Source organism: Oryx dammah, unplaced genomic scaffold (assembly GCF_014754425.2).
Source record: "Oryx dammah isolate SB20612 unplaced genomic scaffold, SCBI_Odam_1.1 HiC_scaffold_20, whole genome shotgun sequence".
NCBI lineage: Eukaryota > Metazoa > Chordata > Mammalia > Artiodactyla > Bovidae > Oryx > Oryx dammah.
The window spans coordinates 32,916,246-32,929,232 of record NW_024070204.1 but is presented as its reverse complement, the minus strand read 5'-3'; the positions used below and the strand labels follow the sequence as shown (position 1 = coordinate 32,929,232).

Below are 12,987 nucleotides of genomic sequence, written 5' to 3'. Positions count from 1 at the left end.
CAACATCCATGTACCTTGTGGTTATTTTTGAAGGAAAATTCAGACAAGATTGAGGGCATTTAGGTGATATGGCTGTAGATGGGAAGGAAGGAGGAAAATTCAAATTGGCTATGGTCAGTCACCAACGAAGTGACAAAGACCACTGTCAAAGCCTACAAGCCCACGTGACACCTCCCTATGCATCCAATAACTCTACCTTCTGACAAGTTTAGAAATTCAGCAAGCTCAGCAGTTGTGAGCCACAGCAGGCTTCTTTTTCCAAAACTCTGAGCTACCAATTACTTGTAAGTCATGCAGCTGGAATCACTGGGCTGATACTTTGTCTTCAGGTTTGATTACCAGGGGTAACTGAGATGAAGCCACTCTAAGAGATCCCCTGTTCCAAACACATTTCAGTTTTACTGAAACCCAAGGACAAATCAGATGCAAACAGCAGGCAAGAGATTCTGCTTAGCAGTCTGATTCCACATACACAAAGTGACCCACTGAGATCATGGGAAAGAACACCTTATTTGCCCCGAAATGACAGGCTCCCACTACTGGTTCATTCTGTATCCTGGCAAGCCACATGGCCCTCCAAGGCATTGAATGTGACACCCTGGGAGTTGCAGCAGCTGTGTAGCTAGCCTAGCACTTTTCAAAGCTCAGTTGCCTGAGTCTAAAACAAAATAAGAATAAAGTTACTTCATTTCTCCTGATGTCCAAGCGCCCTTGGGACAGCATCACAATGGACTTTATATCAGATCTCTCCTTGTGCCATAAACAATTCTGGTGGTGGTGACTATCCTCATGAAAACAGTAATCTTCATTTCTTAGACGCTCAAACTATGCTCTGTTCATCATCAGGGAGGTGGCAGTCTCCCTCCAGATCGCTTTTTTACTAGTATCTATGGTCTTGCAGACCATAGAAAGAACTTTTCCCGAGGGCTCTACATTGGAATTCACCAATCTGTTGCCATTGACCAGCCAGGGACAGTCAGACAGGCTTGGTTAGAATTTCTCAAATGTCACAAGCATGGAGACACTATGACTTGCTCTAATCTTGTCACTGCAAAATTCACACGGTTTTTCCAAACAGCATACCTTCTCTCATAATAATGCCCACTGTCACTCTGTTTTCTTGTTTCACTACTAAACGCTGATATCTCAAAGAGGTGTGAAAGTGAAAGTGCTAGTCGCTTAGGTGTGTCTGACTATTTGCGACTCCACGGACTGTAGCCTGCCAGGCTCTTCTGTCCATGGGATTTCCCAGGCATGAATACTAGAGTGGGTTGCCATTCCCTTCTCCAGGGAATCTTCCTGACCCAGATCAAACTCAGGTCTTCTGCACTGTAAGCAGATTCTTTACCATCAGAGCCACCAGAGAGGTATACAACACTCCAAAATAGCTTAGGAATGGCATTGACCAATGTATGAAAGACTACTGTAGGGTCAGGGTACTCAATGATATGGCTGACAGACCCTGGTACTGGATAGGAGTGGTAGAGTAGGGCATCATTTGGATGGAAGTTTCTCTATTCCTCAGCCCAACACATCTGCCCAACACCAAAAGTCAAAGACTTTTTTGGATCCATTAAAGTTTTTTGAGGTTACTAACCCCACTGTGTTCTTGCCATATTTATCTACCAGATCCCTAGAGCTATCTCTAAAATATTTGATGGGAAGTCTGAGCAGTTGATTGAAGAGAAGTTGGACTTGTGGTACAGAAGCTGGATCCTATAGTTGTCAAAGTAGCAAAGGATGAACAAGAAAATCAGGAAGCCTAGGGAAGATTTTCACCACCTTGTCTTGGCTGGTTCTAGATGAGAAGGAGCCAGGAGCAGAATTAGATTCTCTCTATTCTACATGATCCAGAGCAAATAACAATGAATGGTGAACTTCATATCAGTCACCCAGGGCTCTTTTTTCTGGTTATGTCCTTCTAACTCCTTTTTCCATTCTACTTCTATCTAGGTACCAATTCTTTAATTTTGCAAATCATTTCTCCATTCTTGTCTAATGTCTTAATCTTGTTACCTGAATTCAACTGCTCCTACCATGGGTTTCCAATGAACTTAGTTTGTTTTCAATTCTAGTAATTTGAGGCTAAATACTCTACCAGTAGTAGCTCAGACAGTAAAGCATCTGCCTACAACGCGGGAGACTTGGGTTCGATCCCTGGGTTGAGAAGATCCCCTGGAGAAGGAAAGGGCAACCCACTCCAGTATTCTTGCCTGGAAAATCCCATGGACTGAGGAGCCTGGTAGGCTACAGTCCATGAGGTCGCAAAGAGTTGGACACAACTGAGCGACTTCACTTTCTTTTCACTCTACCAGTGACCCAGGCTTCTCTTCCATTACATAAGGCACATACCCCACAGGCACACTGCCAGACTTCTGGCCAAGCCTACTCCAGTCATCTGAAGTTCTTAGCCCACAATAGTCAGAAGGCATTCTTGGGGCTAAGCCATCTATAGGTATACTTTTGAAAAATAATATAATGATATTTTGCTTAGTGAGTTAGTATCAGTACACTTGATGGCCATTAATGAGTATTCTAGGGCATAATGGTGATTCTACCAGGACACAGCTACATGATGAGGCCCAGCCTAGAAAGCCTTACCATTTGGGGAGAAATTTAGGGAGTTGGGCTTTCTTGATAGCTCAGTTGGTAAAGAATGTGCCTGCAATGCAGGAGACCCAGGTTTGATTCCTGGGTCAGGAAGATCCACTGGAGAAGGGAAAGGCTACCCACTCCAGTATTCTGGCCTGGAGAATTCCACGGACTGTACAGTACATGGGGTTGCAAGGAGTCGGACATGATTGAGCAACTTACACTTCACTTAGGGAGCTGGAGGCAAAAATCTAAGCAAAGACAGAAGAACATTACAGCTATGAAATGCATATGGCAAACATGAGAACATTCTGTTCAGTACCAAGCTTCCTTCTTGGCTCCTATTTTAGAGGCGGATCATGATTCTGGTTATCTATTTTGGGAAATGTTTATATTTTAGCAGGTTCCTCTGATGCATCCATCCTTGTCTTCAGCGCACATGATAACATGGGGCATCAGGTACAATGGCTGGCAGAATTGTTAGAGCATAATGCCCCAGCAGAAAATCTCCACTCCCATCATATAAGCAACTACTTACTCTACCTACTTAACAGTCACCTATATTCTTGCATGTTTGAAACTAAAAGATAAAACCATCATAAATTCATAGTCAGAAGGTAAGTCATTAAGATTTCTTTCCCAGAAAGGCACAAAAGAGGCCATGAAACAATTTCATTTGAAACCAGGGATTCCTTACTTGACTAGTAAATTTGAGCTTTGAGACATTTTATAAGTGTCTTGAATAAACACATGTGCCATGGACTGAATTCTGTCTCTCCAAAATTCATATGCTGTGTCTCTCCACTGTAATGGTATTTGGAGGTGGGGCCTTTGGGTGGAAGTTAGGTTTAGATGAGGTTAAAGAGGAGAGTGAAAAAGTTGGCTTAAAGCTCAACATTCAGAAAATGAAGATCATGGCATCTGGTCCCATCACTTCATGGGAAATAGATGGGGAAACAGTGGAAACAGTGTCAGACTTTATTTTTGGGGGCTCCAAAATCACTGCAGATGGTGATTGCAGCCATGACATTAAAAGACATTTACTCCTTGGAAGGAAAGTTATGACCAACCTAGACAGCATATTAAAAAACAGAGACATTACTCTGCCAACAAAGGTCCATCTAGTCAAGGCTATGGTTTTTCCAGTGGTCGTGTATGGATGTGAGAGTTAGACTGTGAAGAAAGCTGAGTGCTGAAAATTGATGCTTTTGAAGTGTGGTGTTGGAGAAGACTTTTGAGAGTCCCTTGGACTGCAAGGAGATCCAACCAGTCCATTCTAAAGGAGATCAGTCCTGGGTGTTCACTGGAAGGACTGATGCTGAAGCTGACACTCTGGTACTTTGGCCACCTCATGTGAAGAGTTGACTCATTGGAAAAGACCCTGATGCTGGGAGGGATTGGGGGCAGGAGGAGAAGGGGACAACAGAGGATGAGATGGCTGGATGGCATCACTGACATGATGGACATGAGTTTTGGTGAACTCTGGGAGTTGGTGATGAACAGGGAGGCCCGGTAACTCAAACTCATTCAGTAGCTAATTGCTAATAAGCAGGATATATTAAAATGAAATACTATGGACCTGTGTGGAGAAGGCAATGACACCCCACTCCAGTACTCTTGCCTGGAAAATTCCATGGATGGAGAAGCCTAGTGGGCTGCAGTCCATGGGGTCGCTAAGAGTCGGGCACGACTGAGCGACTTCACTTTCACTTTTCACTTTCATGCATTGGAGAAGGAAACGGCAACCCACTCCAGTGTTCTTGCCTGGAGAATCCCAGGGACGGCGGAGCCTGGTGGGCTGCCGTCTATGGGGTCGCACAGAGTCAGACTCGACTGAAGCAGCTTAGCAGCAGCAGCAGCATGGACCTGTGAGTCATTTGCCAGTAAGGAGCATGGAAGGGATTTGCATTTGGGGGAGCTTGGGGTTTGCCTACAGGAGTCCACTGAATAACTGAGAACTAGTGGGTGCTGTGTGAGAGCCATGCTGTCAACTGAACTGGGGCAGTTGGGCTCTTGGCTTAGCCTGTTGTTCATGGTCCATAGGATTTTGGACTCCTCCCCACTCTCCACTAAACAACTCTTTCTTATCCTGTAGTGGTTGCTTGGGAATCCCAGTAGGGTATGGCTCCGTGAGGAAGCTTCTGCCTTCCTCTTAGGAGAGATAAATTCTATTTTTGGCCACACCATTCCTGGTCCAGAGTTCTCTCACATGTAGCCATTCTGAGAAGAGAGTGTGATGATTGGGAAATAATGTGAGGAAAAAGGAGTCAAATTTTTGGTGGCTATATATGACATGGACATGAGCAAAAAATTGTTTTATGTTAGTTTCTAGGTGCAATATTTAATTTTTTAAAAAACATGATCACTTCCTCTAACCAACTTTTAAAAGTATGATCTCAAAACCAGGAAGCATCAGTTCTATACAGATGGTAGATACTGCTGTTCAGTTGCTAGTTGTGTCTGATGCTTTGAAACCTCATGGACTATAGCATGCCAGACTTCCCTGTCCTTCACAATCTCCCAGAGTTTTCTCGGACTCATGTCTATTGAGTTGGTGATGCCATCCAACCATCTCATCCTCTGTCACCCCCTTCTCCTCCTGCACTCCATCTTTCCCAGCCTTAGGATCTTTTCCAATAAGTTGGCTCTTTGAATTAGGTGGCCAAGGTATTGGATGGATGGATGGTGGATATAGGCACTAATAAAATATGCTAAGAATGTAAATTTTTGAAGATAAATTTTTAAGCTATGTATTTGGTTGAAGGATTAAAAATTCTGAGCAAAGTTAGCACTTTGCTAAAACTGTTCCATGTTTATTAAGCCACATGTGTTGATCCCCTGTCTCTTGTGAAAGACTATTTAAGCCAGAGGATAAGATGGTTGGATGGCATCACTGACTTGATGGACATGAGTTTGAGCAAGCTCTGGGAGTTGGTGATGGACAGGGAAGCCTGGAGTGCTGCAGTCCATGGGGTCACAAAGAGTCAGACATGGCTGAGCAGCTGAATTGAAATGAACTGAACTGAACTGATTTAAGGCAAATAATGTATTTTCAAAGTTAAGACATTTATTTTTTACTTAAATGCAAAACATTTAACAAGTATCTGAAGAAATGAAAGTTCTAATAATAGGGAATAATAAAGGACTGTTTACAGTACATCCATTAACACCCGTATATGGTATAGTTTCTATAGCAAAGTCAAAAGGAACACAGCATATAAACACGTATCAGATATCTTAAGGTAATATTCACTTCCAGGACAACAGCCAAATCCATAAATAAAATACACTGCATTATCAGACGTTCACATACTCCTAAAAAATGTTTATAATTTGCTGCAAAAGAAACATACCAGCTGCTTCAGGATGTGGCTAAGACAAGCATGTTCCTGTGGTAACAATTTCCCAAACAAGAAAAAAAGTTAAAAAGACAAGTCTTTGCTAAGCTGCAGACTGCCAGGTCTCCTGATTTATGAAAGCAACAAGATAGATCTGGTTAAGAAATAATTCAGAAACAAGTATTTCATGAGTCAGCAAAATCTGTCAAATAAAATGACTTTGAATCTACAATGGAAAGAAATACCTTCACATAGGTTGACAATCTCAAAGAATTTTATTAGGCAGCATTGCACTTTAGGTTGACATACTAGATCTAGAATATTCTATGACCGTGCAAATAAATATGAACATATATCCTATAAGGTTCTGGTCAATCCTTAATAATTATTTTAGTGAGATGTATATATAGACTTATCCAATTAAAATATGATATACACTTAGTTTCTCATAATAATAAAATCTCTCATCTTTTTATAAAAAGCTTATCTTTTTTCAATATTTTCATATTAGTGCTATTTTACACTTTGCCCTGTTTACTGTCACTCATTCGTTTTATTTGTGCCTTCTTTCAATAAACATTGAGTATTTGTTAAATATCAGAAAATGATTGGGTCAAATTATCTTTTTTTCATATTGTACTTACTACCCTTCTAAAACCCATTCAATCATATTTCTAAGAATAAAAAGCCTCATCTGCCATTCCATTGCTGATGATCTACCCAGAACTTCTATCCCATAGCTATTTGTTTTACATCTTTCCTGCTAAAGGTGAGATGAAGTGGGATAGGGAGGGCAGGGTGGTCAGGAAAGAAATTAGTACATATTATTTGCATCCAACATGTATTGCACTTGGCTAAGTGTTTAACACATATTATCTTAAATAAGTTTCACAACAACACAATAAGGTAGTCATATTGTTATCCTCATTTCATATGTCAGATATGAAATCAAGACTCTTAGCACTTAAGGACTCATAATTAGCAGTTGGCAGTGCTAATAATGAGATCTCAGTCTGGTTTATCCTAATGGTCTTGCAGGGGCTCTTTTAAGAAGCACAGCTGGTACCCATATTAAAAAAAAAACCCACTGAATCAAATTATTGAATACAAATGCATCTGTATCACTCAAAAGCTCAGATCTTCTCCCCTTTTATTTTCCTCTAAAAGCAATATGCTATGTAGATAAATTACTAGGAAAACACATTTAACCAGGGGTTTTGAAGCAAAGGTAGATAGCTCACACAAAGAAAACTGCTAACGAATAGATTAAAAACTTCAAAATTCTGAAATCCACCTATTGTATTATGCTTTATTTTACCAGACCACTCTCCAATATTACTGGAAGTAACAGATAATGGATTATGAATAGGCTAGGCATTTAAGTTATTACTATAAATACAAATTAAACTAAGGCAAAATGGAACACAAAACACCCCATTTTATTTAATAGAGATGAAAAGAAATAATAATCACAAAATTAATGCTAAAGCAATGGCATTTATTATGTTGCATGCTCTTTAATTATTCCACATTGATAGGTACCTTATATTCTTCATAATCATTGTTATCTAGCAAGTTCCTTTTCTCCAGTTCTACAAGGTGTTCTGCAGAGAGCTTAGCTGGTAAATGTCTAAGAGAGGCTTGCTCATATATGGGTTTTCCATGAAAAAACAGCTCCTTCCAATCATGCATCAACTTATATGGGATCAGGCTACAGCAACAAAGGGAAAAAAAAAGGTTGAGATAAATCAATGGTTAGTTAAATATACATCTTAAATCTTAGCCTTTCTATTATCATGTTCATTCCCCAGGCTCTGCTACTTGAGGCCAGAGGTTCTACTTACTATGACATTCCTAACAGCCAGTAAAATGGCTGAAACTTAGTAGTATGAATGAATGAATGTTATCTAAAGCCAAACTTGCTTTGACTGTGCACTAAAAGCACACTATATCTAAAAATAATGACCACTAATCATAAAACTTAGTTCCTTTGATTTCCAGCTGTGATACTAAACGGCTGTGCAAGCTTTGAATATCATTTAACTGTTCCAATATCAGTGTCCTCTTATGCAGAATAGACAGAATATTTCCCAAGGCCCCTTTAATATGACAACTAGTTTGCATATTTGCAAGTAATTTGTAACAGAAAAATCTAATGTATGGTGGCTTTTATTGTCACTGGACATCTGGTAACCTTTGCAATTATTTTTCTATACTTTTTCTATTTAAGTCAGATGAATGACTTGGAGATAGTCAGGACAGAGTAATCAAAAAATAGTTCCAAGAGGAACAAAATGTGCAAAGGAAGGAAAGAGCCTAACATAACTCAGATGCATTTCTCTAAAAATATTGGGACTAGAGCTTGAAATTACAACCTAAAAACACTGTATTTCATTGTGAGACATGCTACAACATGCATAAACCTTGAAGATATCATACTAAAATGAAATAAGCCAGATACAAAAGAACAAATATGATTTTACTTATTTGAGGTACCTAAAATAGATTCATAGAAACAGAGAACAGAACAGAGGTTGCAAGGGGCTGGAGGGAGGGGAATGGGGAGTTATTATGTAATGGGTACATCACTTCAGTTTGGGATGATGAAAAAGTTCTGGAGATGGATGGTGGGAATGGTTGCATCAGTGTGACTGTACCCAATGCTAGTGAACTTAAAAGGGTTGAAAGTCACTTAAAATAGGTTAAAATGGTAAATTTTATGTTATGTATTTTTTTCACAACAGCAGTTTTTCATTAAATGCAAACTTCAAATATAATATATTTTGTTTTCCATTAATAAAATATTTATATTTATTAGATATTACAGAGATACAAAGTTTATAAACTGATATACTCAGGCATAGAAAAATGCTAACAGAAGAATTATTAAAATGGCATGGGCTCCTGTGTTAAAGTAAATGATTAACTTATATATTGTCAAAAACTTAATGTGGCAATTACTGAATCAATATTTTCTTATCTGAATATTGATAATTTTGTTAAGAAGTCTTAACAAAAGTCAGTTCATGTAAGAAGGCTGATACCAAGAATATCCCTGTGCTCTTGGAAAAAAAAAATGTTGATAACACCTTGTTTAGGAAAGTACAGAGAGAATAGCATTATCTTGACAGTCAGTAGTAGAGACTAAAAAGATCTTAACATATATGCGTAAACACTGTATTCACTTGCAAGTAAAAGACACTTAAAATTTCAAAGCAAATGACCCCTTCAAAGTTCGATATTGATGCTCCTGGAATTTTAAAATTTTGTGTATTTTGCATTAAAACAAAAATGACTTCATATAATCAATGTTCTCTCAATATTAATTTTCACAAAGCGGGATTTAGAGAGTAACAGAAGTCAGACTAGTATATGACTCTATAAAATATTATGATAGTCAAAAACAATACACACAGGAAGTCCTCACCTTACTAGCTAGGTCTGTGCTCTGTAAGGGGATTTTTAGGTCACCTATTTGACACAGAAATAATCCTTCTATGGGTGAAAGGAAAACTCAGCGTTACCCCTAGGACAGGTGATTACCGTCTAGTTCCTTTCATGCTGGCCCCCAGCCAGCATAGCTGAGACTATCTCCACAGCCTCACCCAACAGAGGCGTTCATGGAGCAGGCGTGTGAGAAATACTTTTCTCAGTCTCCTTTCCAGGCTCAACCAGGGGTGTTAGGGGACCTCTGGCATTCTCTGACTGGCAGCTGTGTGATTCTCCCCTGATGTGATCACAAGGTGTTCTCTCTATGTGCATCTTTTCTGTTTCTTATAAGGACACCAGGCATCTTTAATAAGGGCCCCACCTTCCATGGGTATGACCTGATTTAAATAGTCAGTGAAGACTATTTCCAAACAATGTTACACTCTGGGGTATGGGGCAGGTAGAACTTTTAATATAGCTTTCTGGGGCAGGGGAACAATTCAACCCGTATATAAGCATTTCTATATTGCCTTTTGTAGACACAAAATTTCAAAGTAAAGGCCCCTTAAAAACTTATGCTATTAATACCTCTGGAAATTTCATTTTATATATTTCATTTTTACATTCAGTTTGAACTCTCCCTGGTTTTTGGTATGATGCATGGCTTTTCTTTCTATTGAAGTCTGCACATTTTTGGATTATGCTGTGACACTCTGGATCGTGTATAAACCTTCTGTTCTAGCTGATTTTTTCTGACATTGCTTGAGCAAGGGAAGGAGACGGGGCCATCATTTTACTGACAGGTGTGGAGAGAAGTCCCCATGTGGACTTCCTCATCACCAGAGGGACAGGCATCTTTGTTGCTGATGAAGGAGGTGGCAGTTCTGTCCCCTCACAAGGTCTCTACCACAGTGAGGGTGGCTTTGTGACCACCGGGTGATGGTGAAGGTCCTGACCCTCCCTTGGCTCCTCTAACAAGACCCTCATGGGGAGGGAGCAGTGGTCAGTCCTGCCTGGTGGGGGTGGAAGTCCATGCTTCCTACCTGGCCTCTGGGATGGTACCCTGGTGGGGGTGATGGGGTCCCTTGTTACAGTCTTGTGAGTGTGGAAGACAGGCTCCCTCCTTGCCTTTGCTGGCCGAGGTGGAAGTGGGGCTACATTTTTCTTGCATGTGATAGTTGGAAAAGACTGATTATCATCTGAAAGTTTTTCATCTTGCTAGGCTGCTCCTTAATCGACTAGAGACAGCAGGTTCTTGTTGGGCTTATTTTTTGTCTACACCATTAGTATCTCTGTTTCCAGAATATTCAGTTCCAATCTGGGATGTGTGAGGCAAAAAGAGAAAGAACTGAGGAAGCTCATCACAGAGTCCTGAGGTCATCAGCCAGTCCCACTTCTTCCTTCCATCTTCAGAGCCTTCTTATGCTTGTTTCATTCACAATGTCCAGGGTTTTTCACTGTACTTAGTGGGAGAAATAGGGAAAGGGGCATCCACTCCATTTTCCCACAGTAGAACAAGATTTCTGTTTATGTTTTAATTTTGAATTATGAGATTTTACTTAGTGAAATCAAGCTGTACTTCCCCCACTCCAAATTATCTTTTTATGTTTTTATATTTATATCTACTATATTCTATATTTTATATTATTACTCTATTTTTTATCATTATAATGCATTGTATCACCTTTCCTTTTCAACCTTTTTATAGATTACTTCTTTACCATTTTATTCTAATTTCAAAATTTTGAATTTATATTAATAGGAAAAAGTATTTTAAAATATTTACTCCTTAATTCATTTCAATTTTTAGTCTTATTTTTCTTTTCTCAATCTTGTACCATTATAGTTTTATCTTCAAAATGTCCTCATCATCATGTTATTTCATTTAGTAGTTTTTATACAGCATTATGTCAGAAACATACTTTTGAACTGTGGTGTTAGAGAAGATTCTTGAGAGACCCTTGGACTGCAGGGAGATCAAATCAGTCAATCCTAAAGAAATTGGTCCTGAATATTCATTGGAAGGACCAATGCTGATGCTTGAATACTTTGGCCACCTGCTGCCAAGAACTGACTCACCGGAAAAGACCCTGATGCTGGGAAAGATTGAAGGCAGGAGGAGAAGGGGACAACAGAGGATAAGATAGTTGGATGGCATCACCGACTCAATGGACATGAGTTTGAGCAAGTTCCAAGAGTTGGTGATGGACCGGGAAGCCTGGTGTGCTGCAGTCCATGGCGTCGCAGAGTCGGATAAGGAGCGACTTAACTGAACTGATGCCAGAAACATGGCTGTCAGGGAGAGAGCAGTGGAGAAAGTTCCTGTCAAGTCCAGAGGTGATGGGATTATCTCCCTATCTTCTATTGACGCTGAATATCATGGGGCCTTCATTCTTTTCACTGTGGGTTTTCAAGAAGATCTCAGTCTGGATAACATCAAAAGTGTACAGATTTAAGTGGAGTGCCTTATCCTTTTGCTTTTGCTGAGGTCTGCAGTGATATCACTCCCCTTCTGCTTCCAGCAAAGGACATCACAAGAAATTGGTCTCTGAAGCCAGATGCCATATTTGCTTAAAAGCTGTTGCTGAGACCATTCTCCACAGATCCACTACACTACTCATTGTATCTTAGCTGGGGCCACAAGAGAAAACCATTATTCTCAGCTGAGAACCAAGAAGAGTGATGTATTCTGTAAAGAGCTAGAAATGGAAATTAGACATTATATGACAAACCATGTTGCTTCTTTTGCTTTTTCCACCTGGAAGCACAGATAAAATTTGCAGCTCAGTTACAGGAATCGGCATATCTACTGACACCTCTATAACTATGTTTCAATGTATGCCTTGTTTTTAACTTTCTACTTTATCTGGCAGTGCTGAATGGCTTGCACGATCTCAGTTCACCAAGCAGGGATTTAATCCAGGCCATGCCAGTGAAAGCCCAGAATCCTAACCACTAGACAACTGGGAAGTCCTATCCTTTGTTCTGATTTTGGCAACAATGTATTCTTAATATTTTTGTACTGTTAAATGTTTCCTTACAAATAGGTTGACTCCTTTTAGAAAGAATGTGCAATGAAAAGTGATTTTGATTAGTAAAACAAAAAAGTTTAAGTAATTTCAGTCCTCTAGGAAGCTCCTAATATTTTAAATAAATTATTATAGTCATCTTTGTAAATTATAGAGAATTTAGACACAAGGTTTAAATGTTAAAAGACATAAATACAAATTAAATCAGGCTGGTAACTGGGTGAAATAAGTCTGTAATCAAGGTATTCTGGACCCCACTTTTAAGTCTTTCAAGAATAATCACTGTCTCTCTTTACTCATCAATTTAGTGCCACAATCTTACTCTTTTCTCATTTTCTTTGGTGTCGCTATTGTATTAACTATATATATATAAAAAAAAACCACTTACTTATTTGTCAACAATCGATAGTCTGCCACCTTAGTGGACAGATCAAGTATCTGATCCAAAATTTCTGCACATATTGAATAATGCTTTTTGTAACGAGCTTGAGCTCTTTCTATGGCGATCTGCTCATGAATTTCCTTATCTCTGAGGGCTTGTTCTTCAAAATCAATCTTGGCTTGTCTGGCTAAAGCCTGAGAAGGAAAAGACATATATT

The 12,987-nt window shown here is 39.5% G+C and overlaps 1 protein-coding gene across 8 annotated transcripts in view; it reads right to left on the bottom strand.

Moving 5' to 3' along the window:
- Positions 1–12,987, bottom strand: part of SPEF2 (sperm flagellar 2) — a 196,945-nt gene that overhangs the window by 140,791 nt on the left and 43,167 nt on the right. For 7 of the 8 annotated variants that reach the window (XR_005724762.1, XR_005724765.1, XR_005724760.1 and 4 more), the window contains 2 exons: positions 12,777–12,964; positions 7,473–7,641 (listed from right to left, as the gene is read on the bottom strand). Coding sequence is in view for 3 of the 8 variants with exons in the window: in XM_040262317.1 (XP_040118251.1) it covers positions 7,473–7,641; positions 12,777–12,964 (357 nt within the window). In the remaining 5 variants the exon portion in view is untranslated. The remainder of the gene's footprint in view (positions 1–7,472; positions 7,642–12,776; positions 12,965–12,987) is intronic. The other variant, XR_005724763.1, reaches the window with a different exon arrangement.